Below are 19,303 nucleotides of genomic sequence, written 5' to 3'. Positions count from 1 at the left end.
GCATGAAACACACGAAAGATTTTTTCAGTTCAGAGTTTCTTACTGCTTATTATCTAATGAAGTTGTTGAATGGCAATACGAAATAGCAATGAGAGATATGTTACAAACAGATAATATGCAATTCACCCCCAAATTCAAACCAGAAGAATTATATGTATCTATGCAAATTGTTGATCAATTAGTCGAAATTATGTTCATTCGTGTATAATATACTATACAGATATGTAACATGAAAGTAGCATTCCTTAATTTTTCATGTTTTCGGTTTTTTCAGCAAACTTGACGGCGATCATTTTAAAGACTTTTTACTGTTTTATCAAGTTCTTAGATTGTAGTTTCATTTCATGTAACGTTTTTTGTATTGTTCTTCACTTTATCTTATTCATGAGTTAAATGTTATGATGATAATTTATTTGATGAAGGTTAACTTACAACAGCTATTAATTGTTACTTGAAATTATATATTGGGTGTTCATTATTTTTCACATTTGAAAACAAAGTTTACATATTTCTTCTACTGGGTTAAATGTTTTTCAAAAATATGTTTGTATGTGCAACGTCCCAGCCCAGCGAACCTGGGAATATATCATCGGAGGTCAATAACGTATCGTATATCACCTTTTTAAATTAATCATTAATATGTCCTTATCAAATGATACATTTCATTTTATTGCAAACAGATTATTTAATTTTCAACACATTTTGGAGTAACGTCTGCTCAACCGAGTTTTAAACGCACTAACATTTGATTTGCATTATTTTCTTAATTGAATAAATGAGACAGAATCACTTTTTAAAAGTAAGATATTTTAATTTTCTATAGATTTCAATCCATTCCGGCTTTGTTAATTAACCATCCACAATTTAACAGATTATTATTATAAATTGTTCATGATTCATCCGATATCTTGAATCGTTTAGAATTTTTCAATAGCTTACATAATCACCCGATTATTTCCATTTTTATATGGTTTGAAAATAAATGTTATGACGATAATGGTGCGGATGTTAGAACAAAAATGAATGTTAAATTATTACAATAAACTTTGATGTCTTTAAATAAGTTATTAAATAATTTTCACAAAATTCAACTTGTAAGTGAGTGTGATTGTGGCTTTCGTAAAATGATCATTTCAAGGTGAGCATTTCTCTAAATATTTCATCTGATTGAACGAGATCCAGATCTAATATTTTTATTTTTCGCTTTCTTTCATCGGATTCGTATATCTGCACAAAATAATAAAAATGCTCATTTGAGTATTTTTGACATTTTTGAGTATTAATCATGTGGATTTTTTCACTATAATTTAGCCGAGAAGAAAGTTAATTTGTTAGTTTCATAGATTAAATAAATGGATGGCACGTACCTGCAAAGTTATCCTGCACCTCTCCAGCAAGTAGTTCCATTTGATCCTCGATCTTGTTTCGTAGTCTAGCGCTTCAAACATATCAGCCTACCAAAAACGAAATATTTTGTTTTATCAAACGTTTTTGGAGTTGCATGATGGTGTCATTTTTTTCACGATGTAAAAATAGAAAATAAAGAATCTCAATGAAGCATTATACAAAAGATACACAAACCCACGGCACCTTCTCAAAATAACAAAAAAGTTTGTTGAAAATTTTAATATACTCAGGCTTCGATCGACAAACAACAATAAAATGATATCTATTGAAACAAGTATGTGTTAAACCGGACATCCGATCATTTTGTCAGTAACATCGCTAAGAAGGATGCAGTTGAGAGTTCCTGTGCGATCCATCACCTTGATACGCATGTTGTAAAATGGAATCAGCTGGCCTGCGTCGTTGTTGAGGTACGTTGATAGTGTTGAACAGGATTCACAAGCCAATTGATCTCTGTCCATTATTCTGTTGCACTGTCCACTTACGTTTATATATATATATAAATATATATATATATATATAATGTTAATACATGCTGTGTTGGTTTTTTTTTGATTTATTCAGGTTACTTTATAAGAAATTGAAGGTAAAACAAAAAGATAACATTTAAAAAATCGTTCTAAAACACAACAAATGTAAAAAAGACGGAAACATCCAAAATATTAATATATAGAAAATGCAGGAATGCAAAAAGAATGATTGACTAATGAAAGCAAAAACCATTTAAAAGAAATCACTGGATTGACAGTGTAATCATCGATGTTGAAGGAGGATATGACAGCAAATACAACACAATACATCTCACTCCTTGATTGCTGCACATACAATTTAATATTTCTAACGTCCATTCGAGCTGTTATGCATTTCACTGTTTTTGAGTTGTCAAAATTAGTTTATTCGTGGATTATTGATCTCCGTGTAGACATTGCAGATGATAAGACGTAATATAACAGGCACCAAAAGTTTCAACTGTTACAACTGATTAAATTATCTGTTTTGGTTTGAGTAATCAAAGAAAAACGTACAAGCGCTGGGATCAAACATGACGTCACAATCTGCGACCCTAGATGAAGGCTGTGGGCAGTTGATGTCCACCGTTTTGGCAAATCTTGACAGTAACAACGCTTCTCTAGTTTCTGAATATTTACATCAAATGCTTGCTTTCGATGACTTTTATATGCAAGTAAAAATAATATAAACAAGCGTAGTATAGTTGAACAGAATGATTATTGCTTATGCAATTTTCAAAAATTGAATAATTTTATATGTAAAAAAGGGGATTTTGATGATTTTATGAAGCATCTAATTTGACGGAACATTAACATATGCGTGCGTTGCGTATATTGGTACAATGAATAAAGCAAGCTAAAATGAATAAGGTAAACCGAACACTCAAAAAGTCACGGCAGTAGCGCGGAATTTGTTTGTTCAGATTTATTCCTGAAAAAAGTCACCATAAAATAGATAATAGTGTAACTTTCAACTGATTCAAGTAGAAAGAGAGACGTCCACCTATCACATAAGTTATTTTAATTCTCAAGTCAAGTTGTTTTTAATTCGCAACGTTTTAGACAGCCTTGCTGAGAATTAATAAATTAAAAGATATAACACGTTAAACGAAAGGTCAAAGTGCAACCGAAAAACCTCACTTTGCCATCTAATTTCTACGGCTTCAGTGTTCCTTGCCATTTTTGAATTTTTCAGTTATTGTACAAATATTTTCTTTCGCGAGGCACTTATATTTTAAAGAACGCAGTTTTTAATAAAACTCAGATCATACTTGGATCATAATCGCTATCTTGCAACCTTTAGAAACAGGCAAGCGTGTCTTGCGTACCGTGCATTTAAACGGGAACGCAACGCGGTTTTTCAGAGATTAAAAGATTCCTTCATTAATTATTTTACGTGTCCCGAGGGTGCAATACAGCGAATAGAATTAAATAACGTTGAATCCCCAACAACGTTCAACGAGATGGCAGTTAAATTTTAACGCGTAATTAAAATAATTTTTTTAAATCTACTAGCGTCAATTATACTACCACTACAGCAAAATGAATTGCTAAACCTGTTTGCAGAAATCAAAGTAATTAAGTTGCAGAGGCTAATTAAATAAATTAAGTTTATTATGTCGTGCATTTAATTAAATAATGTATTATTATGTAACTTGTTTTAATGCGACCACTCAAAAACTTGGAAGCAAAAAGGGAAAACAAATGGAAGCAATGCCTACCGGGCATGACTGTGATGATGCTTCGAGTGGTTGTCATCACAACCATTTTCTTCCTGTAACTGTCAAATGAAGCTTTCACGTCAGCAGCAAATATCACTTAAATTCAATATAATAGTTTCATATGAAAATCTTGAGATATGATTTGAATAACAAATATATTGAAGCAGATAAATCTTAAAAGCTAAATATTTATTTATAGCAGATATTTTGAAAAAAGTAACGGCAGACGAGAATCAAAAATCTTTCTCAAAAACAATACCAAAGAACAATGGCTAAACATTCAACAGCAAGAAAAGAGCAATAAAAATAATGCAATAAACGAGAGTAGTGGTGCTAATGATACAACGAACCAATTTCTTTTGGTGTCCATTGTGCTGCCAAGTTGATCCATTCATCATCCCACCTGCGTTGTTAGGGTGTCAACTGCTAGTAACAGGCATTTACTACATACATGCCATCATTATTGTATTCGCAAATTTTTAATTCACATAACGTATACAATTGAAATTATTTTTTAGAAGTGTACCTTCCCAAAGAAAAGATTTTTTGTTGCATGAAGTTTGTGCTACATGCTGCATGATGTCATCCTAGTGTGCTTGTTGGACTAAGTTTTGTTTTATTTCTATTTGAAAATGCTTACATATAAAATATTGTAAGCTAATATGCAAATATGCTGCACATGTAAATAACTTTTTCTGTTTATATTTTTTATGACTATCATTTTTCAACGAAATTATACAATACTTAAACATTGTCACGCATTTTAAAAATAACCCCAAATAAGTCGTTAAACGTTCAAAGTTGAAACAATGCTTTAACATTTGAAAAAATGCGAGCATGTTGCTTACTATAACCCTTCTTTAAATAACTCCTATAAGATAAATGGTTTTTGTCTTGGATGTTTATCATCATCATACATCAGGAAAATGGGAGCAGCTTGTCATACTCTAATGAATCATCTACAGTGAACATAGATGAACAATTAGTCTACCCACACTACATCAGAGCAAAGCTATTTTAAAGCTAACGCTCAATGCTTCACGGTTAGAACCGTATGTAAACATTTTTCTGTTTTTGTATTCTCAGAATAAAAAAAAATTTTTAAAGTTATTACAAATTTAATTTAAATTAAACTTAAAATCAAATAAAAAACGACGAAAACTAGAGCTTTTCCGTCGGAACTTAATTACGACCCAAGTTTAATGTTGTGACGCATTGTCATTTAAAAAAAATTATTAAGCTTCAGTGTTGAGGCTCATGAGATTTACGTAAAAAAGCAACAATAAAATAACAAAAATGTTAGAAGTAATATCTTCGTATACGTATGTACTTCCCATGCACCTATTAACAAACAAAATCGATCCTAATTTCTTTAGTTTTTCATAGTTCCTGAGAAAAGCAGAAGCAAGATAAATCATTAAAAATATGTTCTATAAGTTTATATACTATAAGTTTATATAACAAGAAAGGACAATCTACCAGCGGAAACAATCATTTAAATACGTTGAAATGAGTGATGCCTTCCATTTATTGGCCGTTTCATTCACATTATCTAACGTTGGTTATTGTTTGCTGAGGGCCTTTTAACTATGTTTTGTCTCTATTTGATAAAGGCTTTTATTTGCTTACTTGTCTGGTTACTTCCATTTTTAATGAAAAAACATGCGAGTTTTAACCAGAAATTAATTGCGGTCTCTTTTTTTGAATCATTTGATAAATTTAATGCCTAATTCCAAACAAACTGGCATAAAATCTTCCATCAAAATTTTCTAACAGTTGTTAACCCTCAGCCTTCAAACCATCCTACCAACTTTTGCCACCAATTCATTATAATGTCATTCATTTTTACTAAAATGTTTTAAAAAGAATAAATTAAATATAATTGATAAATAAAAAAATAAAAATGTATAACAAAATAAGACTCAATTCAGCGTCAGTGTCGTCAAAAACCTTCACTTCACATCTTCTCATGCTCTTGCCTGCCTTTGTCATGCACTCCCTGATGCTTCCAACCTGGGTTATAAAACGTGAACAACATTTCAGATGGATAACACACATGTAACAAACAAATTTTGATGTTGGTGGCAGATCAACCACTCAATGCACATCTGACTCATTGGACATTATTGAAATCAAAATGAATTAGATAAAAGAAATAAATGCAAATATTATTGCAATTTTCATTGTTAAAAAAGCTGCCATGTCAGTTTTCATGCAATCAATCAAACTGGTTTATTTAAATTATCATGATGCATCTTGACTGGTAAACTAAACAAATCGGTATTTTTCACAAATTATAAATGAATTAAACAAAATTGGTTCATAATAAAAAATACCAATCACACGTTCTTCCGAACAGAGGTAGGTTGAACATACAGGTATTTGGTTGATATTTATTACATTGAATGAAAAGCTTAAAGTGATAAATAGAATAAATTAATCCAAGACACCTGTTTGACAACTGCTAAGACAGATATGAAACGATCTTTCAGATTAGACCCATGCGCATGAATATCAAATATTGTATAGTAATCATTATGCCTCTTCACTGGCACTGAACTTAACTTCATATAATATGATTCATTATCACCATGGTACTCATTCATTGTACCCTTTTGTTCAAACAGGTTCAAACAATATAACCTTAAAAAGAAATAAATATAAAATGATATATCACAACTGACAAAATAGAGTTTGATTTTTATAAAATGATTTTCAACAAAAGAGAAACAAAAACAATAAAAAAAGATAAATTTTTGACCCAGGAGTAAATGGCTTGAATCTTTCGTGTGATCCATCCATTGGTTTTGATTGAACAGCAACATTATCAAGCTCAACTGAAACAAATCAGAAAAGTAACACATCATTCATCAACAAAACTATACATACTCTATATGCAAAATCCTTCCTCTGATTACAACCATCTATTTAAAGTCTGAAAAAAAAGAAAGCACATAAAAAATTTGTTGTTATACCTATATCTCCAATATGAAATTGAGTGACAATTCTTTGGATAAATTGAGGCTGTCCCCAGCATGATACATTTATGAAATCATGGATTGAGTCTCTTATAGTAATGTCCACCACATACTTTGTGTTTGAATCTAATTTTAATAAAAAACAAAGTATGTCAAGAAAACATATTACCTTATTATTTGTTTTTTTAACAATGCAGGTAAAAGAGAAATGTTTTAGTTAGGCATTTTTCAAATTGAACAAAATTAAAAAGTTGAATAAAATTATATACCTTTTTTGCTAATAAAATGTTTAGATTCTCCTTTATGTATTATGATTCCAACAACTTTCTTTTAGAATGAATAAACATTTGGCTTGATATTTATATGTTTCATTGTTCATGCCAAAAATTATGTAAAAGTTTAATATTTAATTTAATTGATTCTAATCCAAACTATCAATACTTATATTTCCTACCAAAATCTATTTTATTAATTCTACCGACTGGGATAGAAAATTGTTATAATCCTAACTTAGTTAAAAAAATCTTAATCTGGTTATTTTTTTAGTTTAGAGAAACTGAGAGGTGACATAAAGGATCAACTACCCTACAATCATTGATTTAATTAATAAATTAAGGTTAACATTCTCAGGTAATATTCTATAAGATAAGTTACCCTAGTCTAGATAGATCGTGTTTCAGAGTAGCAGTAGAGATAAAACAAATAATTTTTTAAAGTTTAAATTTTAACATGAAAAATTGAAAATTAAATAAATAAATATAATAAAATGAAATTAGAGTTTATGTACAAACCGGTCTCAATATTCCAGGATTTAAATTAGAGATAGCAGTAATACTTTCACTTGGAGATGTCAAGATGTCATGCATTTCTTTGAACGTATCGCCGACATTCATCCAATTATTATTTCTGATTTCAGGAACTTCTTGAAACGAAGATTTGGTTTTATTCTGCTTGTACCACGCCATATAGCTGCCTTTCAAGTTGAAAGAGTGATGTTGGTGATTCTTATTCTAAAATCTTTACCAATTAATAAAAGTGAACAATGTGACAAAAATTATCAAGAAAAGACGCAACGAGCTACCAAAAAATGCCTTCAACGGAACATCGTCCGCTTTGCAAAGTTTTTATATAACCAAAGACACAATTTACTTTTGTCATTATCATAACAAATTATTTCAGAAATTCATTTGGTCTGGTAATAAGATGCAGTAAAATAGCGATAAATACTCTAATCTTTAATCAAAATTTAATAAGAAATGAGTTTATCATAGGACTTATAATAAAAGAATTAATTAAATAACGAATTTATATTCATATTAATGAAATTGCGAGTTTGTTCATCAGCCAGTCGTCTTGTTTTCATTCAATCTCTTAGAAAATTGTCAAATATAATAAATAGAGTCGGACCTCAGAACAAAAAGTTTGATGCTTTCATTAAAAATTTTGCTATATAGAAATTTCGTTCCTCCTAAATTTATGAAAAACAACCTTTTAATCATTTTGTTATTGAAAAAAGTAATAATACATAGTATAATTGTAAAAAATATGAAAAATTACATTTTATTATATGTATATAAATAAATTATATGTAGGTATATAGCAGACAGAGTATAATACTCAAAACAGTAACGCAAAAATAAATAAATTATATGTAGGTATATAGCAGAAAAAGGATAATACTCAAAACAGTAACGCAAAAATGTAACATACAGTTTACCACGTTCAACAATTTTTTTTAAATTTTCGGTTATTTTTTTACTTTTATAAGTTTTGTTTGTTATAGAGAACTTATTTTCGTTCTATGGAAACAGTTTTATATGTAAAATTCCATTGCACATTAAAAAGTTCGTTATAATGAGATTTTCGTTGAACATATAAGTTATATGGAGGTCTGGCTGTAGTTTAGCAATCAATTAAAAACGTTTTTTACGCGTTTTCTTTTGTTAATTATTATTGGGTAAAATAATTAATCACTAATCAATCAATTTATTTATTACTGAAGCTCCGTTTTCGCGATCTTCAACAACGCTCCTCAAGAAATTGTACAAACAAATGGGTCTTGAGGTCCGCTCTGATCCGCGTAAGCTATGAAAAAACAGTTAGTGAACGAGGAAGAAAGTTCCAGAAAATTAAAATTATTCTTTATTTCATGTGTAAAAAAAAGTTATAGAAAAATTTGAAAGAAGACATGGAAACGAGAAACCAAAGGGGCTTCACATGAAAGTTTTTATTAAGAGATGGTACCTATGTAGATAAGAAACAAGAACATCGAACTAATGAAGTATCAAGCAAGAGAAGCCTAAGATCATCAAAAAACAGTCTAATAATTTTTCTCACCATTTCTATTATTTTGTTAATGGAGTAAATGATAAAAATTTTTTGACAACTATTAATATTTTTCATCAAAAAAGTAATGAATGAAGAATTTTAATTTTCGGAAATGTTGAAAAAGACATGTACGTTTAATTAACTTTAATGACGACTGCAGTAAAGTAGGCGGACAAACTGAATATTTGAAAGAAAAAAACATTTTGCGTACGAAAATTGATAGTCGTCTGGAGTATCGCTGGCAAGTGCATTGATTTGGCGGGAAATTAATAGCAGGACGTTGGTATAAATTACTGAATGGACACTTGTTCAATCTTACTTCCTTCTCAAGAAGTTTAATTGAAAATTCTCGTGAAATCAACACGAAACTTCTCTGCTTAAAAAGTGCTGAAATGAATATTTTTAACTTTTATAACGTCGAATCTTTAATAAGGTAAGACTTGATGAAAGAAAATGCAAATTAAAAAATAAATACAGATAATTTCCAATCAATACACATACATACTTATATTCATGTATGCACCTACCCACAAACAAAAAGCTTAGACATAAATATAGAAACAAAAAACAAACATAGACAGACATACACAGAGAAACATGGAAACATTAACACCTTCAAACATACAAAGCTCCTGCAACAAGAGATTGTTTCGTGGTTTTGCAGCTATATAACATTGCTTGGGATGAAGTCTCGTGAGACCTTCAGTAACGCAGATAGTTGAAAAAATTACGCTGGAAATAAACGGAGAAAGGAAATGACGTTTTGCATTTGTTGTTTTGCTGGTGAAGTCATCGCGTGTTTTTATGGAGTGATAGCATTTTCTTCCCTCAAGCTCTTAATACAATTTTATTGACAATGTTTTTATTTTATTTTTAATTAGTGATACAAGTAAACTTTGTAAATTAGTTTTGTTTTTCTTAAATTTCTACGTGAACTAATTGTAAATATAACAAAAATTTATTAAAGGAAATTTATTAAATTCTTTTTAAATGCTAGTGAATGTTTTTAAACTATTTAATCTAAACTCTAAAGCAACACAAAAGAGTTGATTAAATCGATTAATTCACAGGTGTCAAAAATTTTAATTAAAAAGGTATAAAATAATTTGACCTTTAACCATATTTTAAATTTCAAAAAAATTGTTGAATGCTGAATGTTGAATGAAAATAATATCATTGACTGTTTCAAGCCATCAATCGCAAACTGCCTTCTTTCGCTTCACCTCTTTTGGCCTTCTGATGCTAATCTTTTTCTTCGGCAAAATATTTTTTATTCATGCCTTTGTAATGGTTGACCTTAATTGAATAATGATTTTTGTCACGCTTTTACATTAGTCAATTACCTTTTTGTATTTGTTTCTGAAAATTAGTAAAGTAATTCAGTTGGTAGATAGTGCAAATAATTTATTCGCAAAAAATAAATGATAATGATAATAAAAACCACTTATAAATCTATTTAATATTATTAGTTAAAATTTTGTTGAAATTATATTTGGAGAGTCATTGAGACTTGAAACCCCAACTGTTGTCACGTACAGTTAAATAAACTACAGCGAAAAAAATTCCCAGTGAAAGAAAACAAAATTTGATTATAATTTGGTTATATCTAATATTTTTTTAAACTCAATATTGAATTGATTTTGTAAGAAATTTTGTAAAAAAAAATTATAACCAGCAACAAAAATATAATTTTCTCAATTCCCAACTTAATCCACTTAAAACAACAGATATTAATAATATCTGTGCAAATGGCTTAACTGTGAGGTTAGGTTGTATTGCCTTTCATTCTGTCAGCAAATACTTTTGCTTTTTGTGATCCTTCATTTCAGCTACAAAAATAAAAACGTTGAAATACTATTTTTTAATTACTTAAAGTATAAATAATGCAGAAAGCATTTTTTTCGTTCTGTAGTTTTACATTTGCTAGGGTACCTAACATGAATTTTTCAACAGAATCTTGAAACCGGATGAAAATTTTTCTGAATTAACTCAAATGTATTTTGTGTTTTCATAAAATTTTGCTCGTTTGAGTAGTCAAGCAAAAACAGGAGGTGACTTTTTTATAACTGTAAAATATTCAAAAATTGCAAAAGTATAAATGTAAGTTCGTTTTATTGTGATAACGAAATAAATGGAACAAAATTGATCAAATTTTTATAAAAATCTTAGAAAATGGCTGTTGCACTGCGCGAAACATTTTTTGAACGTTTGGATGCTTTTATAACGAAGCAAGTCGGTCACACCTCAACTCAAAACGTCAACACATCCCTTCATCGTCATCAACAAATCCAAGTGTTTCAACTTTTGTTAACTTATTTTAAAGCCAATTGTCATTTATTTATTTATTTACAAATTTATTTCATTTCAAGTGCCTCTGTTTTATATGCAGTTGAAATGTTGTTGAGAAGAAATAAACTAATCAGATTATGACACCGGACATCTATGTTACAATTCGTTGCCTTATCATATTCAGCTAAAAGGTCAGCCATGCTAGATGTTACTGTTTTAAATGAAACAAAAAGTAATAAATAAAAAATATTTGGAGCATTCAAAATATAAATTAGGACAATTTTTAACCTCGCAAGCCAAACAAAAAATTATTCCCGGTTTGAAATAAACCGCGAGAGTAATGATTACATGCCATCTCCCACCGGGCCATCCACCCAATAAAGAAACACATCATCATGCGATGATGTGAACACTGAAAAAGTTGCAAAGTAGGGACCAGAGGGCAGTAAATCGAATTTCAACATGAAATATTCTTGTTAATTTTCTGTGCATTACAAAATCTCTAACGGGTCCAATCGTGCATCTCAAGCATTCTTCGAGATGTTTTTTTTTTGCTTCGTTTGAATTCCTCGCAAATGTGATCTGAAGTTAAGAACATGATATAAATACCAAAACTTTTAGGTTTGGATAACATCGTCTTACTTGTCAAAATTGAAATTTTTCATTTCACTGAATTTGTGCTAAGCTGCTGGCAAGAAGTTGGCACGAGCGCATTAAAAATAAATGGAACATCTCGCATTTCAAAGAGTAATCCACACAAAAAAGAATAAAAAACATCTCATTTACCCACCATTTCGTATGATGCAGATGACATTTTTAAATTATTCAACGCCACATTGCACACGAAATTAAATGTCAGAAAAGTTGAGGAAAAACCATTCAAACGATGTTTAGGTAATAATAAAATGAGAAGCAGTTTACGCGGTGTCTTAACTAACTTTTTCACTTATTGACAATGCAAATCTACCGACAATTATAACACATCAACAAATACAACAATACTATCAATAATAACCTCAACAATGCCACCAACAAAAAACAACAACAAAATCATCGTCATAAAAAACCACCAAGCTATAAGCATAAAGCACCAGCAAAGAATAGCAACAAAAACAGCAACACTGCAACAACATCGAGATCACCAACAACGACATAAAAAACCTTCAATAGTACGAAACATAAACTTCGTGAACATTCGTTATCAGAAAAATTTTAAATACTATTTGAAATTGAACTATACCACCGGCCACATAATCGTTAAAACTACTAAAATAATACTTATTTACAGTGTCAGAATCGGAGAGTTTTTCCTGAGTCTAAATTTTTTGAGGGGCCGGCCGGATATTTTTCAAGTTTTTGAACATTCATAATAAATTATTTATTATCATATGTAAACACATTCAGAGGTCGCCAGTAGCAACAAATCATTTCAAAACGACGCAATTAAATTTTCTTTGGGTTTGCAATTTCTTAATTTTAAAAGTTTAATTTTAATTTCACAATGTAATTTGCTGAGAATAAATTTTTAAAATCAAAATCAAAATCGATATGAATCGTTAATAGATAAATTTCTCGGGTATATACGTACAGCCTACATAACCTTTTAAGTTCGAATACTCGTTCCGCAATTTAATCCTACATTTATTTTATAGTCTTTAGTAGACATCGATTGCACATAGGAAACAAAGAAATAAACAAGTCACTTAATTATTTATACCTCCATTTATAAGAAACGCAATGGTTTCAAATCCAGATTTTAATTCCGAAGAATCCCAAAGCATCGGTAAGATTAAGATCCGTTGAATCAAACGCTGGTTTTTAGGAAGTTAAAAGTCCTTGTGGGGGCTGCAGTCCCAACCGCCAGCACCTGCTCTCCTCTCCATTTTATAATAAATGACAAATATTTAATGAATGAATTTTAATTTTAAAGACTAAAAATTTCTAACTGAAGATGTTAATCAAAAAAATGTTGGTTTCATATATAAATTGCCCGACACGAATTGCAGAGGTTGCATATAAATATCGGCATGAATAGTATGCGATGCAATAAATTATTTATGGCAATGTCATTCATGTATGCAATAATTTAGTGTCATAAGCTCATGGAGCGTAATGAAGCTTAAAATAAAATTTCTCCAATCTTCAGACTTAAGCAGAGTCATCATTTGTTGAAGCTCACGGCTCCGTTTGTCTCCGTTTGTCTCTGTCTGCCTGTCTCTGTTTGTCTGTCTGCATGGTTGTATGTATGTGTTTATGTTTGTATGTATCTATGTATGTAAAAAGCTATGTGTAAGTGAAACGGCATTGCATACATAAAATCAAAAATGTAACATAATAATTATAACAAAAATAAATGAGCTTTCAAATTCTTCTTGAAATCTTCAAATGTCATCCCTGATATTCTCATTGACTTCGGACTGTTCCATGCAACCGGTCCTGGAACTGCGATGTCTCTTGATGCTTTCTGCAACTGAGTATCAAAAACAACTAACGTCATACCACTCGTTATTACTGATTATTTTAAATAATCTGGGAGCAAACCATGTGCAGCTTTTTACATTAAAACATACAATTCTTTTCTATACTCTAGGCCAATGGAGGTCTTTTAAAAATGGCGTCACATGATTGTATTTTGAACTACCTAAAATAAATTTGGCTGCTCTATTTTGAATAAACTGGAGAAAAGCAATAGATTTTTTTTGACAATCCATGAAACAAACCGTTGCGGTAATCCAGTTTCGAGTGCACAAATGCATGTAATTTTTGACAGATGTTGCCATGTACCAATAGGGAAAAACAGCAATTTTTGTTGGTTTAGTCTTAGACAATTGTTTGTCGAATCATCATCTTTAGTCAAACATTCAACAAATCTGTCTACCTCACTCTGAAATGTATCTGATCACCACTAATAATATTTGGATGCCATCCGCATAAGCATGATACTTGAAACCAAAAACATCATCTCTTTGATAACCTCTGCAGTGTATAATATTATAAGAATAGGCCCCGGGACTGAACCCTGCGGCACCCTAGAAGACATCACACCTACAATTACATTAGACAATGAAAAGGGTTTGCTGAGTCTTTCCTAACAGATAGGATCGTAACCCCTTGAACACAATTTCAGAAATGCCGAAATTCAGAAATGAACTAATTTGCCTAAAAGTATCGAATGCTGCACTACATACATACATGTATGGATGTAGGTATGTATTTATGTTTGTATGCATGTGTATAGGTATGTTATGTATGTATTTATGCGTATATGTATTTATTTATGTATGTTTGCCTGTACAGTTTGTGCATTTGGACGCGGGTTTAATGTTTGTAAACAAAGCAATAGTTGCATGTTGTATGTAATCTTGTAAAAATCATCAGACGGCCGTTTGTCTTGTTTTTTAACATGCTTGATAAGCTTTCATTGCTGTTTCATGATCTGGATGTGCAATAATTCTGATTGGAGCAAGTCATCTGAAGCTGTAGATCTCGCCAATTCATCGCTAATCTCGGGGAATGTTTTGTCGAATCACTTATTGGGAAACGTTTGGACAATTCTATTCGGCTGAGAAAATCAATCATAGATTTTTAGAACAAATTTATAGAGTTGGATGTTGTAAAAAAAAGAAGTGAAAGACTAGGCAAAGTAAAGATGACAAAAGGAGCGTTGTCATCTGCGCCTGGGCGAGTTAGACAAGAAAATACGAAACTTTGGTGACATGTGCTCAAGGTCCGCTGCTCCAGCACATTCTTCGAACAGCTCAAAAATACTGTGTGAACAGTATTTTTGTCCTATTTGAATATATAATTTGAAGAAACAGGGAACAACATTTGCATACAATTTATTTCGACATTTTATTATATTGATAATAGAATTAAAATCATACTTATATCGAGTCTGTGCGTGTCTCTACCTGCCACCGTTACTCCGTTTTGTACGTTATCTCATTGCATATAAAATGCTTAATGCATGTTTTAGTTGAAAAACTATATTTTCGAAAAAATTAACTTTATTAAAATTGATTTATATAGAAAAATTAAATAGGAGCGCAGAATGCACCCATGTACCGGGAACGTAAGTTTTTATTAAGCATCAATTGAGTGTTAATCGAATATGATACTGACACTATGTCATACAGTCAGGCACGCAGTAGCGGATCGAGAGGGGGTGGCCGGGGGAAAAGGTCAGTGCCCTCCCGTAACGAACAGTTGTTGTCAGTAAAACTTAACAGGAAAACCACTGTTTTTTTAACCAAAAATTGACGAGATAAACAGGAAAAAGGTCGTTTTGGCCACATTGCCACAAATGTTGGCTTCCATCCAAACTCGAACATTACCACATATGTTGGCCTCTCCGTCAAAAGTTGTCCAGATCCGCCACTGTACGCACTTATGCACATTGTGCATGTATGTATGTGTGTGTGTGTGCGCGTGTGTGTGTGCTGTAGTGTGTGTGTGCTAAAGCGTGTGTGTGTGTGCTAAAGCGCGCGCGCGCGCGTGTGTGTGTGTATGTGTGTGTGTGTAGCATCTGCCGTCATTATTTCATACGTCCCAGCAATTATAATCTATCATTCGCAAGGATTCAAAGCAAGGAAATATTTACAACACTTCAAAGAATGAGACAACATTACAAAATGTGTAAGATGATTGTTTGCCGACGTTGCTCGCTCTTCGCTGCCTGACATTTGGGTGATGCATAATAAAATAAAGCTGGAAACACTGCGACCATCTGTATACGTGGAAAAATGTAAACAAAAACGACGTCACATAAAAAAATGACGTCACCGTAGGCATTTGCAGCGAAAAGTAAACAAAAAATAAAATGATAACAATGATATTTTAAATGAAATATCAAAGACAAATTTAGGAACGAAATAAAACCTTTATGAAATAATAAAATCAGATTAAAAATAATAATCGCAACAGTTTTTAACAGCGAAAACAATGACAGACAGCAACTGCATGAATCACGTCAAAACAGCAGCCAAATTTGCTATCCCATCAAAAAGAGCTTTAGGAACAACAAAACTGCCGGACAAATAAAAAAAATGATGTTATTATTGCTGTTGTCATCGTATGATAATAATAATAAACATCACGTTCATTTGTTATTTTACCATATCATAATTATTATTAATGCCTGGAATGGTAGATCTAGTTTTATATATATATATTTTTTATGTATTTAAAAAATAATATTATTTTACGTAATGTGTTACTCATAACTTCAGGGAATGTTTGAAAAATGTAGAGTCAACATTTGATTAAATAAATTGAAATTTGAAAATTATTTGATAGTATCATTGAAACGATTCTGTTGAATGTTAGATAATGTAATGATGGAGATATATTTATTTTGGATCCATTACAAGCATTTCTGGGCGGATGAAAAGCTGTGAACGTCAACTAAACTTAATGGATTCTGTCTGTAACTAATACTAAAAAGTTATAAAATGAACGTTATTATTAATAATAATAATAATAATAATAATAATAATAATAATTATACTACTACTGCTACTACTACTACTACTACTACTACTCCTACTACTACTACTATTACTACTACTACTACTATTACTGATTTTAAAATGTGATCATTTCATGTTAATGTTAGGATCAGTCACTTCAGATTCAAAGTTTTCAACCTTTTTCTTCTGAAAAGTTCAAAAACCTAAAAAGAGAAATTGAATTAGTAAAAAAATTATATGATGAATAATTTTTCAAAATTCATTCCGTCTTATGGCGAAATGAAGAGTAGCTAGCAACAACAACAATAACATTTCCGTGAACATTCCATCCACCTAGTGACACCCAACCCAACCTGAAGCAAACCACCAAAAAATGAAATAATAAAAATGGAATACAAATTTGATTGGCCGCGACAGGACACCGCAATGCAAACAAGCGCCGAGCACATGAGTAATTGGAATTGAAATATCTTGAAAATTGAATTCTATAAAATAGCACGTACTTATGACCCCTACAGTGTCTCTCCGTCTTGATGTATGTTGGAGTGTGTGCTTGCTTGTTTTGTCTACATGTGTGTGTGTGCGTGCGTGTGTGCGCGTGTTTTTTGTCTGTTTGTGTTTGTTTGTGTGCGTGTGTGTGCCACTTTGTGTGCCGGTTTGTGTGTTTGACTGTGCGTGTGTGTGTGTTTGGGTATTTTTGTTTGCGTGTGTATATATTTGTGTAACATTTTTTGTTAGTTTGTGTGTGTTTACAAGTGTTTGCGTTGATGTTGATGATGGAATGGGATTGGGAGTGTATTTGAAAAATTGGATTTGCATAATTTTTTTGAAGGTTGCATACACTTGCATACCAGTCGTAGAAATTTTTTATTAATCGTTAAACAATTGCTCTATGTTCTTTGCTGTCTATTTAATATAAATAAAAAATTGATTGATGTGGAATTTTTTTATATTTTCAATCGAAAAAAGGATATTAAAGGTCAACATCGCCAAAAATGCCCTGAAATATTATTATATATTTGTAATTTTTTCAAAGCAACATTGCGGGATGAATAACCTAGAATAAGGTAAAATAAGTAACGTGCCGCAAGTCAAGAAAGAACTCTACTACTGGGTTTAACTCTATACTTATATACAAACTTATATACTTATATATATATATATCTATATATATATATATATGTGTGTGTGTGTGTGTGTGTGCGTGTGTGTCTCTATGTGTTTGCATTATAACAATACTAAAGTACACGGCTTTTTATGTTGTATTCATTTTCTTTGTATAAAAGTTTTTGATTGTGACTTGAGTCACTTGCATTTAAACACGTTTATAAGAAACATAGTTTTTCGTTTTTTTACAACTTTAAATTTGTTCTCATAATGTTTATATTGCGTTTTTAATCAATATTTTTTATCCCTGCTTTGTTTATCTTGACAGCAAGTGTTATTGTACAAAGAAAGAAAAATCTTTATTTGCTTGGTATGTCATATGTGTGTGCTTCAAATCGGACAAATTCACACCCGTGAATTTGTCCGATTTAAATCTTTACACAACATGACTGTTGTGTATAGATTTAAATTGATGAAATACATTTTATAATTATTCTTCTAGATAATTTACATAAATCTAGATGAAAATAAAAGTATTTAACGTTGTTTTGTCCATAAAAACACGTAAAATAATGAAAGAAAGAGAAGAAAGAGGAAGGCTCATTTGATGTCGATAAATTTGAGATTGTGCGATGATTGTTTCAGAGCGTTCATCTGCAGTGCTGGCACGTTCCAAGCCTTTTGTGCACGCTCACATTTCTACCTTTTATTCGCAAATCATGTGGAAGAGTCTGTTGAAAATATATCAGTTATTTATACACGAGTGTACGTGTGCTTGTACGTGTGTGAGTTTTTGTGTGTGTATATGTATGTATGTGTGTGTGAGTGTGTGTGTGACTGTGTGTGTTTGTGTATGAGTGTGTGCGTGTAGGGAAAAAATTAAATACAATTAAAAATAATCGTAACATAATCTTTATTGAAACAATAATTTTTAGTTTTTATAATGAAGTAAAAACATAAAAAACACAAAATTTTATTCCGAACTCTGCGAAACAAATTTGTATCAGACAGCAAAATAACTTGAAAAACTGCAACAATAGAAACAGCAATCCTGTCTGGAAACAGCAATCCTACAATTTCTGAACCATAAACGAAGGCATGCATAAACATTAAGAAGAAACAAAATCATGTCTGTGTGACCGTGACCAGTAAACAAACGCGTTACGACGCAAACAAAAACATACACAAACATGACAAATAAACCAAAACATACCTAAACTTGACAAATAAACCAAAACATACCTAAACTTGACAAATAAACCAAAACATACATAAACTTGACAAATAAACCAAAACATATCAAGTAAACAAAAAAAAATATCTAAACGTAGTTAAACATTAGAGAAGGTTCATTTAGACAAGCACATGTCTTGTAGCGGGATGGGTCTTCTATAAATCATGCCGTCTGGAATTTATTCCTTTTACGTGAGGTGAGGAAAAATAATTTCGAAAATAAAATAAAAAGTAAAAAATAACTCGCAAATAAAACATTACTT

General features: G+C 30.9%; 4 protein-coding genes across 4 annotated transcripts; 1 reads left to right on the top strand and 3 right to left on the bottom strand.

Moving 5' to 3' along the window:
• Nucleotides 1-1,128: 1,128 nt before the first annotated feature.
• On the bottom strand, nucleotides 1,129-1,868 carry HELRODRAFT_169054 (hypothetical protein; the record flags this gene model as incomplete). Its single annotated transcript, XM_009014888.1, has 3 exons — nucleotides 1,129-1,227; nucleotides 1,368-1,454; nucleotides 1,695-1,868. The coding sequence occupies 3 exons, from the start codon at nucleotides 1,866-1,868 to the stop codon at nucleotides 1,129-1,131; spliced, it is 360 nt and encodes a 119-aa protein (XP_009013136.1).
• A 201-nt stretch (nucleotides 1,869-2,069) lies between these two features.
• On the bottom strand, nucleotides 2,070-3,096 carry HELRODRAFT_169053 (hypothetical protein; the record flags this gene model as incomplete). Its single annotated transcript, XM_009014887.1, has 3 exons — nucleotides 2,070-2,275; nucleotides 2,433-2,543; nucleotides 3,057-3,096. The coding sequence occupies 3 exons, from the start codon at nucleotides 3,094-3,096 to the stop codon at nucleotides 2,070-2,072; spliced, it is 357 nt and encodes a 118-aa protein (XP_009013135.1).
• A 2,212-nt stretch (nucleotides 3,097-5,308) lies between these two features.
• On the bottom strand, nucleotides 5,309-7,580 carry HELRODRAFT_169052 (hypothetical protein; the record flags this gene model as incomplete). Its single annotated transcript, XM_009014886.1, has 4 exons — nucleotides 5,309-5,332; nucleotides 5,588-5,650; nucleotides 6,088-6,249; nucleotides 7,407-7,580. 4 exons carry the CDS (start codon nucleotides 7,578-7,580, stop codon nucleotides 5,309-5,311), a joined length of 423 nt encoding a protein of 140 aa, XP_009013134.1.
• A 7,711-nt stretch (nucleotides 7,581-15,291) lies between these two features.
• Nucleotides 15,292-16,272, top strand: HELRODRAFT_169051 (hypothetical protein; the record flags this gene model as incomplete). Its single annotated transcript, XM_009014885.1, has 4 exons — nucleotides 15,292-15,304; nucleotides 15,369-15,413; nucleotides 15,497-15,636; nucleotides 16,156-16,272. The coding sequence occupies 4 exons, from the start codon at nucleotides 15,292-15,294 to the stop codon at nucleotides 16,270-16,272; spliced, it is 315 nt and encodes a 104-aa protein (XP_009013133.1).
• Nucleotides 16,273-19,303: the final 3,031 nt, after the last annotated feature.

Source organism: Helobdella robusta, assembly GCF_000326865.2.
Source record: "Helobdella robusta unplaced genomic scaffold HELROscaffold_14, whole genome shotgun sequence".
NCBI classification, from domain to species: Eukaryota; Metazoa; Annelida; class Clitellata; order Rhynchobdellida; family Glossiphoniidae; genus Helobdella; species Helobdella robusta.
The sequence above is the reverse complement of the archived record's forward strand: the minus strand, read 5'-3'. Positions and strand labels throughout refer to the sequence as shown.